The sequence below is a fragment of the Thalia democratica genome, chromosome 5 (assembly GCF_965202585.1).
Source record: "Thalia democratica chromosome 5, ktThaDemo2.hap1.1, whole genome shotgun sequence".
NCBI lineage: Eukaryota > Metazoa > Chordata > Thaliacea > Salpida > Salpidae > Thalia > Thalia democratica.
Genome location: NC_139169.1, coordinates 33420109 through 33446429, shown reverse-complemented (window position 1 = coordinate 33446429; position 26321 = coordinate 33420109). Strand labels below are relative to the sequence as shown.

The window sequence follows — 26321 nt, the reverse complement described above, 5'->3', positions numbered from 1 at the left end:
TTGATATTGGTGCGACATAATGCTAGGTAATTACTGCATATTTAGGCTTCTCAGGCTAACACAGACTTGTTTTTAAAATTTAAATAAAGTAATGGTGTTTTGTATTTTCCTTTAAATATTACCCTGGTTGTTATGTGTCAAAAAAAGTTTTTTTCTTAAATAATACATAATTTTTTACTTATACAACTTTCAAGAAAGGTAAGCTCAGACTGTTATTTTAAATTCAAAGAGATTTAAAACTATAAATGTTATAGAAGAAATTGCATCATATCCAATTTCTTTGCTCTACTAATAATTGATAGTTACACGTCTAAAATAAAAAGCATAACACAATAAAAATAAAAATATTTTTAAAGTTTAAAATCTTTAATAGCTTGTTTTCTGCAACCTATAATTCACTAAATATAAACATTTACATTAAAACCCATCCTGAAACTCAAATCTCGGAATAAGTGTTTACCGATGTATAAAAAATCAGCTATTGAAAATTAAAACTAAACAATAGTTTACTCAGAACGCAAAAAAATAATTTATTATCTAAGAAGTTAAATCTTATGTTAAAAAATGAAAACTATTAAGTTAATCAGTCCTCTTAATAACTGTCTTTCAAATACATATTTATTTATAAGCAAGAACACTAAGATCAAAGTCAAGATTTTATAAATTTAAAAAAAAGTAAATTATCTACTTTATGAATATATAAAAAAGTTAGTTGCAAAATAAAAACACAATTTTTTTATGCCAGTAGTTCTGCTGCTTGTTTTATAGATTTTGTTGTTGTTGCAGATATAGATCTAGTAAAAAATTTCTAAAAGTTTACATGGTTATAGATAGAAAAAACAAATAAAATAGTAATCTCATTTTCATTAAAAACTGGAAGTTAATATCTCAAACACTGACATATCAAAATTATCAACTTGACATAAAATAGAAACTACTTAGATGCTAAAATCCCAAAGCAAGTTATCATGTTGATATTATTTTTTAATTATATGTTAATGAACATTTATCTCATTTTATATGTATTTTTCTTTTTGATTGTTGAAATAACTATTTTGAATTTTTTATTTTCTCTTTTTAGAGATGTTAGTGGTTAAGTCTTACGAGTAAACTAAATAATTTTAAACTAATTTTTTTTCTCTTTAACAGCTTTTAGCATAAAACAATAAAACAGATTTAAAAGTATGGCATATTTAAATAGCTTATTATCCGATTAAAATAGAAATAGTTATTATTTTAAAGTTTTATATGATAAAGATATCAAATCTTTAAGAAGGGTCCTTAATTGTAAAAAAAGGCAATAAAAATGGAACAGAGTTGCCACAGATTTAAATGCACCCCACACACTTTAATTCAGGCTAGTATAAGATTTTTGAAAAACAAAGGTTAGTTTTAATAAATCTCTGAAGTATAAGGTGACTAGTTTTAACTTGAAACTTTTTTTCTTTTAAACTTGAGTTTTTATTTTAACTAGTTTTATTATTGATTAGATATTTTTAATATTTATTGTTAGAATTTTGTGCAGTTTTTTGTTCTAAGTATTTTGTGTTATAGTTAAAGTTATAATAAAAATAGAGTATTTGTTATTAGTTCATACTGTAACATTTTTTTAATCATGCCAACACAGCATTATGTATCTCATTTTTAATTACTTTTGCTGGAATTTTATTTTAAAAGAGTGGCAATCCTGTCAGTGACTTGCTTTAAAACTTAACAAAACCTGATTGTAAGTAAATCACAAGAAATATTGTTATTTTTAAATGCAAAATAAAGTAAGTTGAGATATTTTAATAGTTTGTTACCTTGATCAAAATTTATGTAATGTATCTAGTCAAAAAGATTTTATAAGTTCTATAAGAATGACTAACTTATTTTTTATTATGATATTTGCTTTTACAAGTTTTGCATAGAACAAAATTAAAAAAAACCATAAGTAATGCTTTTAGTTAAAAAGTAGTCTTAGTTTGTTATTTTTGAAATTTCTGACAATAAAAATGTTTTAATACAATGAAAAATATTTGCATAAGATTTATTACTTAATTAGTAAAGACTTAAATATTTTTCATCTTTGTTCTAAACAAAGTTTTCACCTTATCAGGGTTGCCACATAACCTGGAATCTTGGAAAAACCTTGAGTTTGACAATTTAAGCTATACAACTTGGAATTTTGAACAAAATCACAAACAAATGTGGAACAACCTGTATTTTTAAACAATTTTACATATTTAGTCGTAAACTTTTGATTTGAAACAAAAAAATTGTCATATAGAAAAACAAAATTTCATCATCAAATTTTTTATATAAAAAATCTATTCAAGTATTCTCAATGTTATCATACTACTTAAAACGTAACCTTAAACTTAACTTTAAATTAAATAGACCAAAATATGTGTACTTTCAAAAACTTGCAAGAAATTTTTCAAAAACCAGTGGCAACTATTATGTCAAAATAGTAATACTTTTATTTGTATATTCTGAGTAACAATAAAAGTTTTAATTTGCATCCTAGGAGAAAAATACAATTTTATTGATTTACAAGTTGGTTTTAAAACAATGGTCAACTTAACTAATAAAAATAACACAACTGAGGATCTCATAGTTATTGTTTATTAATTACAGAAAAACCGTTTTATAAGTTAGTAAATCAATAAATTTGTAACACATTTATTTAACAAATGCCATTTAAAAAAGATATATTTATTTGTTGAAACAATTACTGTTTTTTTGTTTAAAGTTATAAACTTATGTCAATTATTTGTTTATAAAATTGCAATGAAATACATACTATTTGTGTATAAAACATACAAAACTTACACCATAGTGACTTTGAAATTCAGCTCAAGTTATAGACAAACAGCTTATTGTTGTGTTACACATTCAAAAAAACTATGTTGTACTGTTCAATTAAGTTTTGTGTTTTTTAATTTTCATAAGTTTTTTGAGTTTAGTATTTATAAAAAAAATAACTTTCACATGTTTTGCTGTTGATGTTTGATAAAACAAAAATCTTAAACAAATTAGTTGATTAATGTTTTTTACAATTAGCAAAAATTTACTGCAGGTTTAAGCCTTTCAATTAACCTTGTATATCTCATATTTGATGTTAGAATCAACACTGCATCAGTACCTCTGCTCTCTCCACCCAAAATCTCAACATAAATACGCCCAGATGTTCGGAACAATCAGGTGCCTGCGCTTCTACCCCAGGCTAAGCCCCCTCGGCTGCTCCAGGAAGTTTGCAGTGGTCAACAGGTTCTCAATGAGCTGCAAGTTCCAGAACCAGGAGACCAACGTGAAGCCTTCAATCACGATAGCAGAGCAATTGGAAAAGCTAAAAAGCAACCCTTACTACTCCAAGTACTCTGAGAAACTGACTGCACTTCAGCAAAAGGACCCCAAACAGTTCAAGGCTTTGGTGGCCAAGCTAGCAGGGCAGGTGGACAAGAAAGAAGATACCCAGCCAAGCACGAGCCAGGAAGCCACTAACAACGTGGAAGAAGTTGCAAAAAGCTATGGCACCAGCAAGACAAAGATTGACTTGGAAAACCCGCAGAAGAAGCACGGGTTGGACTCCATTGTCAAGCTGGACTTGCTGAGGTACTTGGGAGCGGAGGACATCAAGAAACTGTGGATCCAGTACTACTCCAACAAGGACGCAGTGAGTGCGGTGATCCCCTCAAAGAACTACACCATGATCAAGTCCATCTGCACCGCCTTCCCAGTGTTCATCTACCCTGTTCCAAGGAAGGAGGGTTACGAGATGTTTGTGGGTCAGTTTGAGAATGACATATTCCACTTCACATCACTGCACAACTACCAGAAACTACAGGAGTTCGCCCCGGACCAGCTCACGGTGACCCACTACACGGAGCTGCAGGAGGAGAAGGACATTGTGTTGATGTCAGCCATGGTTGATGGGAAAGACTGTGTGAGCATGATCGACGCCCAGATGCTGTGCTACCTCGTCCAGCACTACTGCGTCAACCACCCCAACCTGATGAGGGAGTTCAACAGGGACCCTAAGAATTTCTCTCACGATAAGATCATTGATGCATTGGATGTCAGCGATCTGCTAAAGAAGCACACTCCTGTTGATTGAAGATTGAAAAATTCTGTAGGAAAATTTTAGTAGACATTAAATGTTAGAGTTTTGATAACTATAACTAATAAAAGTACTGTATACCAGCTTTTATTTTACTTATAACTTGGAGTATTTATTTTAAATATTCAAAAAATAGTAATGTGAGATTTGATGGTTGTAACTTGTACTTTAAACATTTTAATAATATTTTTATACTTATGAGTTTTAATTTTCTTCTTAGCTCGTTTTACATATCAAAAAAATATTATTGAGTTACTACATAAATACTTTATCATTGTACATGTTTTGAATAGGTTCATCTCAATTTTGTGGTAAAATTTCATTATATTTTTAGAACTTTTATATAAAAGAATATATTTGTTTAAAACTTAATTGTGCATATTGATAAATAAAGTAAGTGTATTAAAAATGAAATACTTTTTATATTATAAACACGTCCTAGAACACACTTTTTAGTTTTGTGATGAGCTGCATAGTTAAAAAAAGTTTAAATTATTATTTTTTTTCAATAGTATTTACTATATCAAGTTATTACAAATAAATTTGTTGTTTGTAAGCAAAAAGTTTAAATTTATAATATTTACAATGTATATGGTAGTATTTTCTGTTAATGATAAGCATAGTCTGATTTTAACCAAGTAGTAATTTGTCAAGATTATTATGTAAGGCAGTTGAGATGTCACCATGTTTGGAAAGTCGCAGCAAGCCTTATGCAAACTACTGCAACGACAAACTTACACCTGCTTGAGTCACAAGTACGGCGTTTACTTCGCCTACACCTGTCTTGTAATCATCTTCTACTCAATATTTCATTTCAGTGAGGTTTGATACTATTATGTTATTTGAAATAAGTGTAATGTTTGTTTTTGATAAACTAAATTTTTTTATCTCATTAGCTGTTTAGACTCTTAATGTGTTTAATGAAATACATGTAATATTAAAGTTTTGTTAAAGTTTCCCTTAAAAAATGTAGATTTTAAAATACTTTACTTTATGAGATTTGTTATTATTGTTCAAGGCCATAAAGAGCTACTTGATTATTATTAATAAATTTTACATAGGCTCATTTTAAAAGCTTTTAAAAGATTTAATTAAAAGTATTTTTTTAAATGTAATCATTTATTGTTTTGCTTAAACTGCAACATATACAAACTATCATTTTGCTTTTTCCAATGAACTGTCCTATTTTAATCTATTTTACCTCCAAAGTTAATTTATTTTGGTAAAAAGCAAAACTTGTAGTTTGTTTTTAAAAATGCAAAATGAGATCTATTAGAAATGTACTTACTTATCTTAGGAGCTGTTTTAGGTTTTTATATAAGACAAAACATATTTAATGTTTACAACTATTGTTTTGAAATGTTCCTTCATATTTTAAAACTTAAAAAAAAATGGTTCTTATGAGGTAAACTGTAATAAAGTGTCAGTTTAAATTAAATTTAGTGTAAAGGCCGTGGGGGGTTTTACAAAAAGTAACTTAACTTTTATTTGAAAGATTAGAGTAAAAACTACAAACAAGTTTTTACAGAATTCAAAAACAACAATTAACTTTGAGAATATTTTATTTTTTGTAAAAAGTTTCCTATACAAACGTATGGACCGCAACATTTTTGGGGTCAATTTTCTTGAAAATTTAAAAATCACTAAAAATCTATCTCCTCCATATTTTTCAAGCAATCTTCTTCAAATTATTAGGAAATGTTCTTTACATTATAAATAAAAACGTTACTTATGATTTTTAAAAAATTAAAAAAAGAAAGTCTTAAAAAAAGGTACCTTTACTCAAAACTTTTTAAAGTCTAAAGTGAGATTTTCTTTTTATTGTATAAAGGTTAGACTGATAGTTTGAAGAAGATTGCTTGAAAACTTTAGGATGAGATAGATTTTAAACAAACAGTCTTTTTTGCTGTTTTAGTTTTCCCTCCCCATAAGGAACTTATTATGCGGCCCGACTTTTGATAATATATATATATATTTTAAATTTTTGAAATGTGAAAAAGCAACTAGAAGCTTAGTAAAAACTTTATAAAACAAGATCAATTTCTAAAAAACATGACTAAGCCTCCCTATGGCTTTTAACAAATTAAAAATAAGTTTTAGCTGTTCCAATGTTTGGTTTTTTAGGAAAGTATGAATCTTTTTTAGTTTAATTTTGATGTCAATAACAGGTTTTCCAAAAAACCTAAGTCTTTGAAAAACCTAAAATTAAAAATTTCAGGCTAAAAAAACTGGTAAAACCTGCAAAACTTTAAAGTCTAAGCTATTTAAAGTTTAGGAGTTTCATAAGTTTCTAATGTAAAATAAAATTTTACCACCAAAAGTAGGCAATAAAAATCTATCTCGTACAATTTTTGAATAATCAGTTTCAAACTTCCTCAGCCTCATCTTTATAAATTAGAAAAAAATCTTTCAACTGATACTTTTTAATTCTCAAAGAAAGTATACAACTTTTTGTACAAATTAAAAATATATTTCTATTTTTAATTTCCAGTCATAAAGTTAATATTTTATACTTTTTTAAAATTTTTCTACAAATTTTCTTAATATTGAAAGAAATATTTTTAGTTGAGTTTTCTAGGTCAACTTTTACATAGGTAAATTGAATTTTAAGTTTTCAAGAAAATCAGTAATTGAAAACTTCTGCTCTATATCAAAAACGTTTCATAAAACGACTTATTTCATAAATAGTTGATGGTTATTTATATATTCTCTAAAACTGACTTATAATTTACTTATTTTTATATAAGAGCTAATTTTAGTTTCATTACAATACAAAACACCCTATTCCCTTGTAATGAAAATGAAAGATATAAAACTGATATAAAGGTATAAAAATGAAAAGGTATAAGATTGATGGCTTATACCCAGAAATTACTTTGAATTTCAACAACAATAGAAAATAGTTGTTATCTTATTAATTTACTTTAAAAACAAGACAAAAATACTATTTGCTTTCTTACTTCTTGAAAACATTATTTTTGATACCAGTTTTGAATTTTTTATTGTGGTAAAACTAATTTGTTCAATATAGCTAATTTATTTAAACTTATTTGATAGTAGTTTTTCTGAAAAAATAATTTACTACAATTTTTACTTAATAGTACCCCTTTCCCTGATGTGCAAAAAATAAATATTAAAAAGATGTTTTGTTTTTAAATTTTTGTTTTGTAGAAAAATAAGGTGGCCATACTAAATTAGCTAAAAGAGATGCTTTTTTGATATATGCTGAAATATTAATTTTATATTTTCAAGTATTATAATAGTTGATTCTATTAACTATTGAAACTATAAATGTACATAATGAATTAAAAAAAAAACATGCTTTCTTTAGTTTACTTTACTGAATTGCTTTAAATTTAAATTTCTTTACAAGCTAGTAATAATAAATTTGAAATTTGTTTGAGTCTACGTTTAAAATTTTCCTTTTAAATTTTATTCAATCAACCAAAAGCCACACATATATAACATAAATGTTCAAATTCAAAAGTTTTAGGAACTCTGATTCATGCTCAAACATGCAAGATATTCATAGTTAGAGTTAATTTTAGTTTTCCCATACCTTCATATTTAAAAATTTCCTACTAGTTTTACATGTATGATTTTTAAAATCAACTGTATTTTATAAACAGGAGTTGCTGCAGTACACAAGGGAAACGTGCGAGTCGCAGTTCAGCATGTACTGTGACAACATTGCCAACCGTTGCTATAGAAACCACCTATCTGCACCTCTACCCATTGATATTGTGTACACCTGGGTCAATGGGTCTGACCCCCTTTTCCTGGAAAACCTTGAAAGTTACAAGTCTCAAGCAGCTTTGTCTTCTTTAAAAGGTTTTATATAAATTTTTCTAAACAAATAAGTGGTAGTAATACAATTTTAATTTTAATCTCCTAAGTTTTTCAAAATAGTATTATTATTCTTCATGTATTAAAGGTAGTAAAAGTCTTGCGAAATTAAACAATAATTCTACATTTTATTTACCTAATAGGCAAATTTTGCAAGCGAGCGCAATTACCTATATACTTTTTCGTCTTAGAATAATGTGTTTAATATTTGCTACTTAAGTTAGTAACTTATATGACTTATAAATTTACCTAACAAATATTTTAAAGTTACAGTTATATAAAAAAATATAAACTTTTAAATGTGTCAATTTTCAACTTCTATGTTTTGAAACCATTTAATCAGTTAACCAGAAGAATGAGTATGAAACATGCAAACATGAGAATTGTATTGAAGTGCCACTGCTACTTGTAGATAATTATGAAGACAACTACTCAAATGTTTTATCTTCATATCATTTCAAAGAATTTGGTGGAAAATTAAATTCCACTATTAGTCTTTTGAGGTAAACTAAATTTTACAAATTTTAACTAGAAACTGTTAGTTGAACAATATTTTTTTACTTTAAAATTTTAAATACTTGTTTTACAAGCTTTTCAAGTAAAAAGTTAAAAAAAAGACTTTAGAAATAAATTTCTTAAACAGCTGGTATTTAAAAAAAGAGCAGTGTATTTTATTAAATTTACAAGTTATTTTATCCATCTACACTCAAGCTTTTGCTATAAAGATTAACTACTTGTTTAAATTTACTTTTTTAATAAGATAACCACTTACCTTTGTATGGATCAATTACTATTTCAATGTTCTTATTTTCAGCTTAGATACGTTTATAAATTATGTACTAACCGAAAGAAACAAATCATTTAAAGTGTAGTTGTAGTATTCAGGGTTGCCACTTTACCTGGAATCCTGGAAAACCTAGAATTTGACAATTTAGGAAAAAAAAACCTGGAGTTTAAGAAATTTTGAAAAAAACCTGGAAAAACCTAGAATTTTTAAGAATTTTAACATGTTCAGGAGTAAAATTTCGGTTTGACTCTTTTTTTTTAATTTTTTATTAAAAAACACATTTTAAGTAGCTTTACAGTATCTTTTTAATCTTTTTATATTATTTAACACAGTTTCTTACTTAAACTTAACTTTAAACTAAAAATAGACTCAAAAATGTCTACTTTTAAAAACCTGGAAGAAATTTGAAAAACCTGGAAAAATTTTTGAAAAATCGAGTGGCAACCCTGAGCAGACATGTTAAAAAGCTCTGCTTTGTTTACTCGAGCGTGAAATTACTAACTTAAAACAAACCAAAGTTTATACGCTTCATTGCTGAATTACCATAGTAACTATTAGCATTTTACCAACTCTGACCCTGAGTATTAAAAGTTTGTTACAGAAACAGTTGTTTTAGTTTATAAACGTGCAAAATTTTTATAGTGTATAAGTAGTGTTTGTTTAATTAACTACTAAACAATCATTTTAAACATAAATTTTTCTTTAGTTTTTTTTTTTAGTTTTTGTTAAAACCCTAAACTAATAAATTATCAAAATTGTTGTATAAAAAATCTTATTGAATTAAGTTTTAATGTCCATCAGGTTTGCCACAATTGAAGAGTTGAAGCAGGCGAAATCAACACTGCGAAATTCAACGTTGTCCCAGCAAAACGTCATGATGACGACCAGCAAGGTTTCTGATTTCATTAAAACTGCGGTGATGTTGCACCCGGTACCTTCAGAGTACAAGACTTCAGGCGAATTGTTGCAAGCTCTACCCGGAAGTTTGAGGGATAAAATCGACTGGATTCACATCGACTTGTCGCATCAAGCGGCTTTCGCATGGCTCACAGGTAGAACAGATTTGTGAATTTTAAAAATAACAAAAAAATTATGACAAATGCTATTTGATAAGCTATTTTGCACATTTCATTTTTTTATAACAGTTCACATGTTTTAACAGTCAACACTAAGTGAAATACCATAGTTATTATGTTTGTTTAAATAAACAAGTTTAGCACAGAGTAGACTTTATAGTAAAAAAAAATTTCAATCATTTTGAGGCTAAGGTCAGAAACATTTTAAAGAATTATGTAACTACTTATACTTGTTTTAAATATAACTTAACAGTTTGAAAAAAATACTTTTTCTAACACAGATGATACTATTCCAAGAAGTTTGTCAGACGACAAAACAGAAAGCATGTTTACTGATGACAGTTTCATGGTCGGAGAAAACCAGAAAGTGGGTGTTTATTTGTCTTATTACGTCACAATGAAGCCCGATGATCACGCTGATGACGTTTCAAAAAGCAGATTTGAAGACAATGAGGAACTTAAGTTTGTTGCTTAATACTTTCAAATATTTAAAACTATGAGAAATATCCTAATTTAAAATATTTTAAATAATCAGCTGTATAATTATTGTGTAGATCTAGTGATTAGATTGGTAATCTTTAGTTTGAATATTAATATGTTGTATTTATATTTTTTTTTAGAAAATGAAAATTTTAATTTTATTAAAAAATAAAATTCAAACAAATTTAGTTAATAATTTTATCAAGTTTGAGAAATGTTAATATTAACAGGTACTCGATAAGATCAGTGATGAAGTATGCGTCTTGGGTAAGGAAAATATTCATTGTGACAAACGGACAAATTCCTAGCTGGCTCGATATCAGAGCTGACAGACTTAAACTGGTTTGTTGTCTGTTTGATAGAAATGTTTTGTGTTATAAAAAATGTACATGAGAAGGTCAATTTTTTACATCTATTAAATATAACATTTACTCACATTAATAAAAAAGCACTTATTAACACTGGTTGCATTTTGACAAATAAAATAATACATAAATGTATAAAACGTATTATTATTGTTATAACAATTGGTCTCACTAAGTATACAAGTTAAATGTATGTGAATATACAAATTTGTTTGAAATTCACTAAACAAATTTTTACAAGCAAAGAAAATATATTCCACTGTGAGTTATTAAAGTAATTTTAATAGACTATTGAAGAGTAATAAGAATAATTTTTTTAATCAGCCTCTATAACCAGGTAACGCACGATGAGATATTTCCCAACAAATCCCACCTGCCAACATTCAGCTCGCCTGCAATTGAAACCCACCTGCACAGAATTGAAGGTTTGGCCGACAATTTCATTTATTTGAACGATGACGTCATGTTTGGTCAACAAGTTGGTTTTTGTTATACACTTTTATTATTGGTTTTGTCCATAATTAGTTTCAAAATTTTGAAATGAGTGGTATTTGTTACATAAAGTCTTATTACTTTTTGTCTTATAAGTTTTGGTAACATTAGGAATGATGTTTATCATTTTGCAACTATTTTGTTTGATACTTTCTTTGTAGATTTTAAACAGAAATATTTAGTTAATTAAGAGTTTTGATATCACCTAATGTAATATAAGTTCATAACTAAACCAATGTGAATTGTTCCTTCTATAAGATATTAGAGATAACTTAATGGAATTTTGTAATATTTTATTGTTCAACCCATAGATGAGATTTTATTACAACAAGTTAAATTAAAGTCTGATACTTGTTGAAAAAATGAACTTGCCACTTACTAAGTTCGCCTCTAATTTACCTATTATTACTTAATAATAATATTTCACTGCTACAATCATCCAAATCGGCCAGTTATCGCTGTCGAAAACTAATGGCTTTTTCTAAAAAGATTGTTTTGACTACATAACATTTTCTTATTATGTTGTTTCTAACAACCATTTCATTATGAAACGTCTTTTTCTTTTGATAGTTTTATTCCTAATACCTTGAATACATAGTTCAATGTTAAAAATCTACAAACACACAATGTTTTTGTTTAGTGTATTTTTCAACCTGTTTGTATTAACAAGCATAAACCAAGTGTGGCCATTATAAAAGTTTACCTACAAGGCACATGGTGTTTGTTTATTAACAACTGAACATACAAATGAAGTTGTTTTCACACCAGGTGTGGCCATCAGACTTCTACACCCCGTCATCCGGGTACAAGGTGTACCTGGCGTGGCCGGTACCCAACTGCCAGGAGGGATGCCAGGAAAGCTGGGTGTCCGACGGTTTCTGCGATGTTCCCTGCAACAACTCACAGTGCATGTGGGATGGCGGCGACTGCGTTGGTTTGTGTTGATTTTTATTTGTTTTCTGCATAATTAAAAAGTTGATGAGCTTTGTTGTGCCATACATACCAAAAATTATTTAATATATATTATTATAGTATAATGGTGGTGACTGCGTTAATTCCTTTGTTTGTATAGTTTGAGTTGTGATGTTTTCTGCTTGGTCGATTCTAACATTACTCATACAATTATTTTTAAAGTTGTATGACCTTGTCAGGAGACTGGTTTTCAGTACTATTTTGACTAATTTAAAGTACAAACTTTTTATAAATATCAATCTTATTTGTTAACAGGAGACAACGTGAAGGGAGGTGTTGGATTGAACGGAATGAATCAAATGAACAATGAGTTACCTGAATACACAAATTACAATGCAAACTGCCACCTCAGCTGTGGCGATTCGTGGCTCGCCGATAAGTTCTGCGATCAGGTTTGTATTTTAATTAAATTAATTGTTAGTGTATGTTAGTTGCTATTTATTATTGTTATTATTATTATTATTATTATTATTAAAGTTTATGTTAAACGAAGGACCTATGCATTAAAACCTAAGCTACTTAAACTGAAAGACACTAACATAAATATAAAAAACAAATTACAGTGTTAAAACAAACATAAAACCCATACAAGGCACACACTGAAAAAACTAAAACTTTCACAACCAAAATATTCAGCGATTCCAAAGTCACCAATCTGCAATTATACATTCCAAAACAACAAATCTTTGAAACAAACATCTCTTGTCAAAAATCTTCAGAACCTGGCTCGAAATTCTAGGAACCATCTTGAAGACCACTCTACATCAAACAAGAACTTTCAAAACGGCATTTATTTTCAACTTTAGACACAAATCTTCATCTTGAAGAACATTGATCTCAATAACTATTCGCCATTCGTCATGTTTTCAAAGTTTCACCATGGCAAATTTAGTCAAAAATCACTTCAAACATGTTGCAGCAACAATTCACAAATCTAGCTTACGATTCAACTGAGCATCCAATAGTTTTAGAATCTATAGCCCTAAGCACATTAACAATAGACCGGCCAAAAAATCAAAACTGAAAAGTACTTAAGATCTATAAGGGGAAGGTGTTGCATACAAATTTGGAATTAAATTATTTCAAAGTAAGTTAAATTAGCAAGTAAACTGAAATAATGTTTTCTTGCAAAAAAAAGTCTTGAACAGTAAATTGAACTTTTGTAAGGGATTTTTTAATATTAAAAGTATATACTTGTTTTGGTTGTTGTTCAAATATTTATTTAAAGTTGTTTCAGTATCTTAATTTGATAAAAGCTTACTTTCAAGTCATAACAAATTACATTTCACGTGTACGAACATAATAATTATTCATCTCTTTTATTGTTTTTTTTTTTAATTATTCTTTTAATAATTTATTACGTCTCGCAGTCATGTAACCACGAAGACTGTGGCTTTGATATCGGAGATTGTGGAATTGAAAATTACAATGTTTTTTACGAAATTGTAGAAATAAAAAATAATTCACTTCACGCTGTGCCCGATGGAAGTCACGTTGCTTACTTCAACTTTGATCAGGTTTGCTTGCTTTTTTTTTCAAATATTTTATCAAAGTTTTTTCTGTTTATTTAAGCGTTATCTTCTATTACAGTATGAAACAACTGATATTAGTTTTCATTAAAGTCTGATGACATTAACATATAAACTTTTTAAGTATCTAACTTTTTATTTAAATACTGATTTCTATTATTCTTTAATATTTCAAGTTCAAAAACTGCAAAAGTACGATAACCAATAGACTGATTATTTCAAATCTACACGATTTTTAACTTGTCTGTGCCAATTAACTTTTTGTAATACAAACATTTAAATGTTAATTAAATTTTGAACTAACATGTTTCGTCAAATTAGTTATTAAATTGTGTTTACAAACATAAATATTAAAAAAAAAGTTTGTGTAATTACAAGTTGATTAAAAGTAGTACAACTTTCAATTTAATGCATTAGATTCTGAACTTGTTATTAATTAGTTCAAACTAATCAAAATTAGTATTAATTTTAACTTAAGTTAATTGACAATAACATTGATAAATTGTTTCAGATATATGACCGTGTTGTTTCAGCTGAATATATTGAAATAACGAATTCAACTGAAAAGAGTAAAATTAATATCAGAGCGGCTGCTGTTTCTAATATGTACAAAGTTGTCACATTTCTCTTTACAAAGAATGCTCCTATCACTAAAGTTTGTCTTATTTTTATTGTGTAGTTTTTACGCATTTGTGATATAACAATCGTAATATAAGTTTTCAACACGTTTTATTTTATATATTATGTATTAGAAACGCTTTTAAAACTTACCTCTAAGAATATAACTAGTTCGAATACTTGATAGATTAACCAATATTTTTAACTAAATTAATAAAAACTTCTAGATAAAATTTAAATAGCTTTAAAAACGTACAAGTATTATCAACAGTTAAACGTCACTATTGAAGCAGTAAAGAACGAATCTAAATCTCACATTTACTTTAAACTGGTTGCCCACCCAAATGCGACCAAAAAGGCAAACTTACTTACTAATACACTAAAAACAGTTCTCAATAGTTCTGAAACTCAATTTGAAATAAAAGAAGTAACACCGCCTGAAATAAAAAGTAGCAACCAAACTTTGAACTCATCATTCGTTCTATATCAGTTAGACAAGTTGGATAGGAGTTACTTGCCTGAACGAGTTCAAAACAAACTGGTTATGTTGGAAGATGATTTGAACGATGGTGTTATTAGCGAATATGGTTACTGCAAGTTTGTGTGGCAGTTGATTGAAAAATACGTGGGTCAAGCTGAACTAGACGTGTTGTGAGTTATTGTTTAGAAGTATTTTAAGTTTAAAAGTTGTTTTATGGGTTAAAACAGAAGTTAATTTGCAAATGTCATTAAATTACCTTGGTATATATTTATTTTAAAGAATTCATAGAACCTTAATTAAATAATCTACTTTGAAAAATATTTTCCAATTACATAGTTTTGGTTTAAACATCCTTAATTTCTAACATTAAATTCAAGTTTTTGTTTCAACTACATATAAGTTTTTTTTTTTAGTGTAACATTATTCCAAAATAACTTTCCAGACCACCAAGTAACAGTTCTTCAGAAAACAATTCAACTGTGAAGTTACAAAAAAGACAATTGTTACACTTTGAAGATAAAAGCAATATCAATGAATCTATTCATGCATATCAAAAGTAAGTTTTATATATTTGGTAAACAAGTTAATTTTAATGTAATTTTATTCCCAAAAAGGACATGTGAAGAACTACTTTTTAATTAATTATATTATGGTTAAATACCATTAAAAGCATTTATTTATGTAAATTTGTGTTATAAACGAACTGAAAAAAGTATAAATTTATAGCCTTGCACTATACTAATACTTGCTGAAAAAATTGACCACAAATAATTGAAAAAATATTTTCACTTTACGTATAATACAGATAACATAAATATTTGTATTTAAAAATAATTTTATTTTGAACTGTATTAATTTATATGTATATTTTTTTGAGTGTATGATTTTGTATGAATCAATAGAATAACCTATATTATATATAAAATAATTTCCTGAAAAGTGACAGTGCAATAAAAGTAAAGTTAACTAATTTTTCAAGACAGCATGTTTAGTTTAGTTTCAATTTAATATTTGATGTTTGTGTTGTTGCAGTTAGTTGTAAATATTATCCTTAAACACTGTAATTACTGCGACTTTTTCTGTACGTGACTTGCTTCTACTTATTTAAATGTGGAACACTGAGTATTTTAAAACATAACCGTTTCAAAAGGTTTTTTGTTATAAAACAACATGAACTTTGTTTATAAATAACTAAAAATATAATCGAAAATTAAAAAAAAAGTTATACTATATTTTATTTTTACATCATCCCAACAACAACATAATTAAGTTTTAAGATTAAAGTATTTTTTACAATTAAAAGGTATAGTTTTTAAATTTACGTTTAACTAGTTTTAGGCATTCACATTGTCTAATGGTCTAAATAATTATTTTATATTAATAGTTTTTTTTGTTTAAAATACTTGATAATTACTCAATGTTCTTTTTAACTTATTTAGTTGGTTAACCTTAATTCTAAGATAATTTATAACTGCTATAACTATAAATTTACAATTATCTTTTCAGCAGCTGTGAATAATTTTTATAACTATTTTTCAGGCCACTAATCCACAGAAGTAGGAAATTATTAGACGCTTTTGGAGACTCATTAAGACACGTTAGTGGGATTTACAATAAAAGATACGGATTCACCAGGAGAAATGTTCCTGCACATATGCCCCATTTTATTAACAAGTAAGTAAATTAATTTATGTAGAAGTTTCTAAGTTGTTTATATGCCTTAGTTGCTTTATTATTTTCTAAAAGGTTGTTAATAATAAAATTATTTCCTAGTGTTTTATTATAGAAAACAGTTTTTTCTTTTTTTTTTGAAAAAACTAATTTGGTTTAATACTATTACTTTAGATTTTTTGTATTAGTACAATAAGTTTATGTTTAATACTAATAGTAACGAAATAATGTTATTGATTTAACTGTTTATAAACTGCTTTTATGTTATTAATGTTAGTTTTTTACACAATATTTTAAAAATTAACATTCATTCATGAATTTAAATTAATTCCGATATAAAACGATTCAATATTTTTCAAGTTGAAGTTATATTTTATAATAGTTATATTATTAATTTTTTTTTTGTAAACTTTCACAAGTTAGTTTTGTACCCTTTAAAAAGTAAATAGAAGCATTATTGTTCTTCTTATGTTTTACATTGATAACATTTTAATATTTTTAGACGGAAACAAGTTTTAAAGTACTCTGGAAATTAAAGTTAACTAACAAAACTATATACTTAAAGTTAAACTAAATAACTAAAAACAATTAAAAAAATTTAGGCAAATAATGACAGAACTGCAGTCTAAATTTCCATTAGAGTATGAAGTTACATCATCACATAAGCTGAGGCATTCTGAAGTTAGTTTTGTAATAAATTCCACTAATAACTATTATATGTTTAAATAATTTTAAACTAGAAGTTTATATAAAAAACTTGCGTTTTAGTATTTATACTTCATTTAGTTCAGTTTAATACCTACTTTGATTTATGAAGTTTAAGTTATTTTTAAACAAATCAGCTTTGCTTAAAATTTATATTAGCTAAGTACTTAAATCTGTTGTAAGAACGTAATTTTATGTATTTAAAAAGTAATAATTAGTAATCTGAAGTCATAATCTTAATATGTAATTTTTTTTAAACAGGATATGCAGTTTGCATTTTCCTACTTCTACTACCTGATGAGTGAGCAATTGGAAACAAGTATGTCTGAATATTTTGATATCATGGATACTGATAACAGTGGTGTACTATCTGATAGAGAACTGAGGTCTGTTGTTTAAACAGTAATTAAAAAGAAAAAAACAGTTATTAGTCTTCAACATACTTGTGATGATTATAAACTCAAATCATTATACTTTAAGGACTTGTTAACTGTTAAAAATTTGTAGTTATAACTTACCGATCTTTTTAGTTAAATAATTCGAATTTTGAAAACCAGTAAATCTATCTTTGTTTCAGAAAAACTTCTGTTTAAAACTACTTCAGATTAATTATAAAATAGTTTTTATAACTTTTATGTTATAATTAAACCTAGTTTTAATTAATAAATGTTATGTATTTAAAAGTTGATATTTGAAAAAAAAATGTTTATATTTAAAGGCTTTATATATTAATTGTAATAGAACTCTTGCTACAAGAATATATGATTCGCCATTGACAATTGATAAACTGAATGAACTTGAAAAGTCATTGATATTTTGTGCAGTAAGTTTTATTATTATGCTATTATTATTGATAATATTATAACTTAAAGTTATAAGATTTTAACTGAGTTTTCAACTATTTTTATTTTATTTTTATACCTAAATTATTATTGTTGTAAATAAAATTTTAATTGTTAATTAAATTGAATATAATTAAACATATCTGTAATTTTGATAGCAATTTTTTTTGATAAGAAATTTGAATAATAACAATAACAGTTAATTTCGAAATCATGATAAAAATATTTCATTGTTTTTACATTTTTGAAGTATTAAATTGAATTTATTAAAAGTTTAAAAGGTATAATTTATTGGAATCTACTAGGATAAGTAACTTACTAAATTTATTACAATTATCAGATTTTTAGTTTATTGTTTGTTAAATTTTAATTTAAAAAACTCTATCCTTTATTTTTTTGCTAACTTGTTTTTTCAAGAATAATGTGTAAATTTGATAAAAAACAGAACCTGTCAAAACCAGATGAAAATGTTGATAATAAAGAAGTTTATTACGATAAAAACATGCCGCAAGTTACTAAAATATTGTTCAGTGACTGTTCTTATGTTGAAGAAAAAATTAAACTGGCTGTTGGAAAGCAAAACAAGTACAAATATCAGGTTTTAATTTTTTGTTTGATGTATGATAATTACCTACGTTTAGCAGCATTTAATAATATATTTTAAAACCTTGTCGGATTTTTGATTAGCTGTATTCAAGGGGTGGGTGTCAGAATGACACAGCGACAAAACGACACGGTGCGTCACTTTGGCACGGTGCGTCACTTCGACACGGAGGGTCACTTTGGCATGGCGACAAAATGACACGGTGCGTCACTTTGGCACAGCGACAGAATGACACGGTGCGTCACTCTGGCACGGTGCGTCACTTTGGCACAGCGACAAAACGACACGGTGCGTCACTTTGGCACGGCGACAAAATGACACGGTGCGTCATTTTGGCACAGCGACAAAATTACACGGTGCGTCACTTAGGCACGGTGCGTCACTTTGGCACAGCGACAAAATGACACGGTGCGTCACTCTGGCACAGAGGGTCACTTTGGCACAGCGACAAAACGACACGGTGCGTCACTTTGGCACGAAGGGTCACTTTGGCACAGCGACAAAATGACATGGTGCGTCACTTAGGCACGGAGCGTCATTTTGGCACAGCGACAAAATGACACGGTGCGTCACTTTGGCACAGAGGGTCACTTTGGCACAGCGACAAAACGACACGGTGCGTCACTTTGGCACGGAGGGTCACTTTGGCACAGCGATAAAATGTCACGGTGCGTCACTTAGGCACGGTGCGTCACTTTGGCACAGCGACAAAATGACACGATACGTCACTTTGACACAGCGACTAAATGACACGGTGCGTCACTATAGCATGTATTAACAAACTTATAAGCAAAACTAAACTTCTTTAGTAATACAACTTTTAATTGTAAAATTTCGATAGTATTTAGTTAAACAAAATATTTATTATATTTTTTCCAAACTATAGTAGCTTGATACATTTGAAACTATATATGATACATTGCTTTTAAATTTAAGTCATAGTATAAAAACAAAAATATTCTTAAGTTTTATTTTTTACGTTTCACGATTTTTCATATTTATGTACTGAATAAAATTTAGTATTTTTTGTTAAAAGTTTAATTAATTATTATCAGGAAATGTTATAAAAAATAACTAAGGTTTAATTTAATACTGAGTTATTTCGTAGTAAGAATAAGTCATGCGTGTTTTAACTCTAGTTTATAAAAATACAGAGTTAAGCTACTTTTGTAGTAACTAGCCATTTATATTAAATATGTATATATATTTATATTCAACAAAAGTTAATAAGTTAGGATGTTTACTTAAAACTCTATATTGAAAGTATATAATAAACTTGTCTAAAAGCAAATAATTAAAATAAACGGACTAAATTTATGAAAAAGTTAAAAATAGTATTAAGAAAGTTAAGAGTCTGCAACCATTCATGCGCATTTATATTTTTATGACCTTAAAAAAAATAATCATTAGAAGATGTTATACATACAACATTGCTGCTGCAGCTTTCTAATTAAAGCTGCAGCCATTCTATTAAAGTTAATACTTTAAGTCTTTTTTATTTTTACAAAACTTTTTAGTCTAAAATATAAAAAATTAAACTTTGAGTATGACAGATATTATAGTATTTTATTGCATATAAGGATTTAATTACATTTATATTTAATACAAAATCAGTAGATAAATTTCATAATAATACAGTAAAAGCAGATTTTAATTTGCTTGTAAAACATTTCTTCTACTTTATATTCTTGAGTTTTATTACAAAGTTTTGAAAACTCGGTTTTGTCTTAACTCTGTTATGAAAATAATATTTAATTTTCTATTTTTAATCTTGCGAATAAAAATAGGAGTTTTTTGTAAAAATAAATACATCTTCTAGGATTTAAAAAAACTTTTTTCTTAAATTTTAAAACAATATTGTTTATTAATTAGGAGTTAATTTCTTTCTGATGAAAAAGTAAAAAAAAAAATTAATGTTATATTTTCGTCAGGGAATGCAGTATTTTAGTTCAAAATTGCAACCTATTAAGTCGCCAAAAGAGCGCAAGTATTAATTTTTTAAGCATTTAAACGTAAAATAAGAACCGCATTAGAATTTAGAATTACAACAGCAGAAAAGTTGCTTTTGATAACGTCTGAGTTTTAATTTATAAAACAAAATTTCATCTGTATATACATCTACTAGTTTATTGTTTTAATGTACTGAATGATTGATCTAAAATGAAGATTGTATTTTTTAAATCAGAATGTTGCTAAAGTTTAAAAAATATGTTTATATGAGTTTTTATATTTTTAGACGTAAAATGGCAAGTAATTTTCTAATTTTTATTACTCGTTTCAAGTTCTAGTACTAAACTGTGTTAAAGTTTTTCCATTCGAAAAAAATCAAAAATAAATTCCCTTTAATTTTGGCAGTCGTATTTTGTTAAAAAAGTTGCTGTTTCTGCATCTTTGTGAACGTTGTTTGATACAAACAACTAGTTGTCGTTTATTAAGCACATCTTTTAAGCACACCTAACACCTTGCTACTGCTTAAAAATGAGCATGTTGTTTATAAGTACGACGATGGACAATAGAAGGTATAAACATTACGTGTTTCACTTTATTATAAGAAGTCACGATCAAAAATTCCTGCGGTCTTTGTTTTAAAAGTTAATCAATGTGCTAATTATTGTTGCTGATCCTACAAAACCGGTTAGAAGACAGGAAACCGAAAAGTTTCCTAAAAAAATAAGATCGTTGTCCATACCAATGAACATTGAAGTTTCACAACAAATCGTTCCCTCCCTTATTAACCACCGTGTCATTTTGTCTCTGTGCTAAAGTGACCCTCCGTGTCATTTTGTCGCTGCGCCAAAGTGACCCTCCGTGCCAAAGTGACGCACCGTGTCATTTTGTCGCTGTGCTAAAGTGACCCTCCGTGTCATTTTGTCGCTGCGCCAAAGTGACCCTCCGTGCCAAAGTGACGCACCGTGTCGTTTTGTCGCTGTGCCAAAGTGACCCTCTGTGCCAAAGTGACGCACCGTGTCATTTTATCGCTGTGCCAAAGTGACCCTCCGTGCCAAAGTGACGCACCGTGTCGTTTTGTCGCTGTGCCAAAGTGACCCTCCGTGCCAAAGTGACGCACCGTGTCGTTTTGTCGCTGTGCCAAAGTGACCCTCTGTGCCAAAGTGACGCACCGTGTCTTTTTGTCGCCGTGCCAAAGTGACCCTCTGTGCCAAAGTGACGCACCGTGTCATTTTGTCGCCGTGCCAAAGTGACCCTCCGTGCCAAACTGACGCACCGTGCCAAGGTGACGCACCGTGTCATTTTGTCGCTGTGCCAAAGTGACGCACCGTGTCTTTTTGTCGCCGTGCCAAAGTGACCCTCTGTGCCAAAGTGACGCACCGTGTCATTTTGTCGCCGTGCCAAAGTGACCCTCCGTGCCAAACTGACGCACCGTGCCAAGGTGACGCACCGTGTCATTTTGTCGCTGTGTCATTCTGACCCGCTCCCGTATTCAAGTTGGTTTTTTAATAATTCTATATTTAGCTAGTGTTTTTGTACAATTTTGATAGTTTATTCCAATAATAGTCAAACTAGCAACTCATTTATTTTAAAAAAGGTGATTTTATTCAACTATTTATACATTTTTTGTAGAACTTTTGAATTACAGTGCTTATTGACTTATCCGGACATGTTGTGCAAGATATTTTGTAAACATGTCCGGATAAGCATTTTTCCAGATAAGTACTAAATATTATTTTTCTATAAAAAAATATAACTGCTGTATATTATGTAATGCATAATAAAATCTCAGCTTCTCTTTTTTAGCTATAAACTTATAAAGTTTTCCTTTACTTTTCATATTTTCGTACAAAATCGACCTGCCTATGCTAAACTGCTCCTTTACAAAAGACTTTAGCACATTGCTTTTTACCATTTACAAATTTTTAGTTTAATTTCAATGATAGTAAAACACCTTTTCTTTTTTGATGTCTTGTCTACTTCTAAAACCTGGTATGTTGAGTGCGTTTAACTTATTTAACTTGTAAATAAAAGTTCAAAAAATTTCATGCACCTCATCTCAAACAAAAAGTTTTTGAATTAACAACTTTCATAAAATTATTAGAATTATAAATAAAGCATAAAAAAATTTTCATTAATTTATTTATCAAAAAAAGCACTTAGAATATAATTAACAATCAAAAAAAACCTTTTAAGTTTAAATAAAAAAAGTTTCAATCATATTTTAAATCACATTGTTTAAAAAAAATTAATCGACATATTTTACATACAAAGATTTTGTTTACTAGACTATTTTTAAACAAAGTTTGAATGTAAGCTTTAGTAGTATTTTTACGTAATCTGATCATGACAGTGAACTAAATTGCAGAACTTTCAAGATAACTTAACATTTTCTTATAGCATAAAAGCTTAAATATTTGTATCTAACAAAAATGTTTGTTTTTAATTTGAAGTTTTTTTAGTTTCTTCTCAACTGAAACTGTTCGGATAAGTGAATAACCACTGTACTCATTAACGTAAGCATTTTAACCGAAACAGTACCTTACTAAAATAGCAGCAATATTTTTTATAAAAACCCGTTTAATATACATTAATAGTCTTGTTTTGTAGTCTGTATAAAATCGTTAAATAACTTGTCGGCACAAGTGTTTTCGAAGTAAAGTATGTATATCGAAGAGCTGTAAGACCTAAGAAATAAATAATGGCTATAGTTTGATGAAAAAGTTAACTAACTAAAGTATTTAAATCTTGCTTATTTTTATAGGATATAAACAAAGAAAATATAACGATAAAGATTTCAAATATTATTATTAAAAGAACAAATTAAGTAAAGATGGTATTTTATCGAAATCCAACCGAGTTCAAAATCCACCCGACTTTTTTTTACATTTTTTATTTATTTATTTTTTTTATATATTTTGTCCATTTTACTTATTTATTTTTTTTCACTATCACTGTTACCCCTTACCCATGATCGGTAAGCGTTTCTCGAATTTGACTGGGTGGGTTTTGAACGCGTGTGAATTTTGAACGTGTCCCGTAAGGATAAAGCATGGAAAAATACATAAACTTATTATTAAAATCTTATATAAAAACAAATTATACAGTAATCTTCCTTTATTCTACCAACATATGTTTCTGTGTGTATGTATGTAACCCAGTTGAAGTGTGTTGATTCGTTGACACACAGAAACATATGTTGGTAGAATAAAGGAAGATTACTGTATAATTTGTTTTTATTTATATTCCAGTGAAGTTACCTCACTAGGACCTTTTGCTAACAAACGATTAAAACTATATTTTGAACAGTTAAAATCTTATATATGTAGGAAATGTCGCAGGACGATATAACGTTCAAAATGTTGAGAGGAAATGTTTCAGACGTGGTATCCCAATTGGATGAAGTTCGCAAGAATCCAAAGAAATTCGTCTGTCTCAACGACAATGTTGATCACAATTCGCCGTTAGTTTCATAAATGTGTTTTGTTTGGTATAAGAAGTAATAATGACTTAAATTAAGTCAAAATAAGTTATACTTGACAATAGTATAAGTCAAAACTATTTAGATTTGTTTAATGTATCACATATATTACCCCATAAAAATTACCCGTAAGTTTACCGTATGTTATCCTACAATTCAAAAAAAATTTATTTTATTACCGAGTAACTACATACTAAAACCTTTTGTTTCTCAGCCTATAAAACACAACTATAACTAAACCTCTTTAGTATTTGTTTCAAAATTTAAAAGTGTCAATGTGGCAACTGTGCTGTGCAGCTCCCTAGAATGTTCAGCCATTTGTATCAGCCTAAAAATAGTAAGTATTATTTTGTTAAGTTAGTTGAAAACTTGAGCTAGATGATTAATTCCAATTTTCACAGACACGGTGTCACAATGAAGATATTTGTAAAGGGTGTTACAGTAACCTCTCGCATCTTTACGCACTCGTGACGTTACGCACTCTCGTTTAGTTACGCATTTTAGAATTCTAAAAAATTCAAAAAAAAATGTTAATACTGCACAAACTAGTTTATTGTATATTTTTAATTTAAAAAATGTTTTTAAACGCTAATTCATTTGTTTTTATCCTTAGACTTTGTAAGCTTATGTTTCTTAACTAATTGATAAACATTTAGTTATACCTCAATATATAATAAATTTTTTTATCATTAAGAGTTTAAGTTGTAGTAAGATTAACAATTTTTATTAAAAATTTTTCTTATATTTTATATGTTATTGTTGAAAAGAAGAAATCCATTACAGCACCAAATGCATATTTTTTTAAAAGGCTATGAAACAAATTTTAAAATAAACACCACACCATTTTTTTATTGTAAACAAATGCTTAGTTATAAATTGAATTTGCCAAGTAGAATAGAAAATAAATGTTAAGTAGGAAATAAGACACATATAAATAAAGATAAAATCTACTTATTGTTTAAAATAATAAAAAGAAAAATTTACAACTATTATCATTTTATATAAATTTATATCCTTTTTTTAATATATGAACAGTTTTATCTTATGTTTTCATAGTTATAATAAAGTAAACAAATTGTTAAAATTAGCAAAGTCCCCTGTCTAGAAGCAATATCAAAAAACAACCATTATAGTAAGTATATTTGGTATCTCTCGTATCTTTACGATCTCTCGTATCTTTACGCATCTTTTCTGTGGACACAATGTGCGTAAAAGAGCGAGAGGTTACTTTTCATACTTTTGGTTCGAATTGAAAAATAACTTTACAAGCAATACTAATAAAACTCTAATTTTATCATTTAACAATAATAGTTGTTAACAACTATACCTCTAAAAATGTATTTTCTCATTACAGACACGGCGCCACAGTGAAGATAGTGATACGCGAAATGTTCGAATCGGTCTACCCTCAACCCTCGCCCTACGAACTACCTTTCAACTACCGCAACAAGTTCTCTCACACTTCACAGCTACGTCATCACGAAATCAGCGAGCGGAACAAGATGATGACGTTGAAGATTGTGTTGCTAATGATGATACTGTTGTTGTTATGCAGCACTTTTGAAACCGAGGTGGTTCATTTTGCCAGAAAGTTTTTCAGGTTGTTAAGGAGGATGGTTTGTAAGGGTAGGAGAGTTAGGAAGGTTTGCAAGACTTCTAAAGTTTGAAATTAAATGGGAAAGTTTTGTTATGATAATTACAAAATGTTGTTAGTTTTGCTTTAAACTTAACTCAGGGTATTTAAAAATTGTAAAACAAGTCATTTGTTCATTTTGACTTATCTTTCTATTAGCCAAGGTGAGACTAGGTAAATAGTTTTTAACGTTTTTTTTTTAATTAATTTTATAAACCATAACTCAGGTAAAGTTATTAAAACCGAAAATTGGTTAGGCAATGAATTAGAGTTAAGAGTATGAAAACTTTCGCTAAGATGACTATTGCACATAGTCATTGTTTAGAAAAAGCAAAAAACTATTTGCGTCATAATATAAAGTAGAAACATGCTTAATAATCGTTTTTTTTTCTACCTCTAAACATTGTAGCTTGTTAATTTTAGTTAGTTCATTTAGTTAAGTTTTACTTAGTACATATTTATGCAATATAGTGAACTAACTATTTTGTTTTCATTCCACAACTTGTTCAATACATCTTTTGAACTATTTTATGTATTAGTGCCTTTGTGTTGTTTATAACTCTTCGTTTTTTAAAGTTAGTTGACCAAAAGTTTTATTTTGGTTTTTATATTTATGTTTTTCATTTTTTGTTATTTGTGTGCTATAATTTTATCATTGTTAAATATTTGGATTGCACTGCTAAACATTTG

At 28.0% G+C, this 26321-nt stretch overlaps 2 protein-coding genes across 2 annotated transcripts; both read left to right on the top strand.

Annotated features, from left to right (window-relative positions):
* The first annotated feature begins 3065 nt into the window (after positions 1 to 3065).
* Positions 3066 to 4532, top strand: LOC145835655 (ATP synthase mitochondrial F1 complex assembly factor 1-like). The gene has a single exon (XM_082943337.1). The coding sequence runs from the start codon at positions 3101 to 3103 to the stop codon at positions 4097 to 4099; it is 999 nt and encodes a 332-aa protein (XP_082799463.1). The 5' UTR covers positions 3066 to 3100; the 3' UTR covers positions 4100 to 4532.
* Positions 4533 to 4767: 235 nt separating this feature from the next.
* LOC145835372 (N-acetylglucosamine-1-phosphotransferase subunits alpha/beta-like) lies at positions 4768 to 26321 on the top strand. The gene is made up of 20 exons (XM_082942934.1): positions 4768 to 4924; positions 7732 to 7933; positions 8292 to 8451; positions 9537 to 9787; positions 10093 to 10273; positions 10522 to 10633; positions 10994 to 11134; positions 11917 to 12082; positions 12376 to 12512; positions 13491 to 13637; positions 14161 to 14304; positions 14539 to 14918; positions 15191 to 15304; positions 16288 to 16422; positions 17022 to 17100; positions 17386 to 17510; positions 17866 to 17947; positions 18412 to 18564; positions 23847 to 23980; positions 25353 to 26321. The coding sequence occupies exons 1-20, from the start codon at positions 4787 to 4789 to the stop codon at positions 25663 to 25665; spliced, it is 3294 nt and encodes a 1097-aa protein (XP_082799060.1). The 5' UTR covers positions 4768 to 4786; the 3' UTR covers positions 25666 to 26321.

Coding starts and splice junctions, on each gene's coding strand:
- LOC145835372 (XM_082942934.1), top strand. CDS start 4,787: ATGTTTGGAAAGTCGCAGCAAGCCTTATGCAAACTACTGCAACGACAA. Junction 12,083..12,375: donor GGATGGCGGCGACTGCGTTG/GTTTGTGTTGAT, acceptor ATTTGTTAACAG/GAGACAACGTGAAGGGAGGT. Junction 14,919..15,190: donor CAAGCTGAACTAGACGTGTT/GTGAGTTATTGT, acceptor ATAACTTTCCAG/ACCACCAAGTAACAGTTCTT.
- LOC145835655 (XM_082943337.1), top strand. CDS start 3,101: ATGTTAGAATCAACACTGCATCAGTACCTCTGCTCTCTCCACCCAAAA.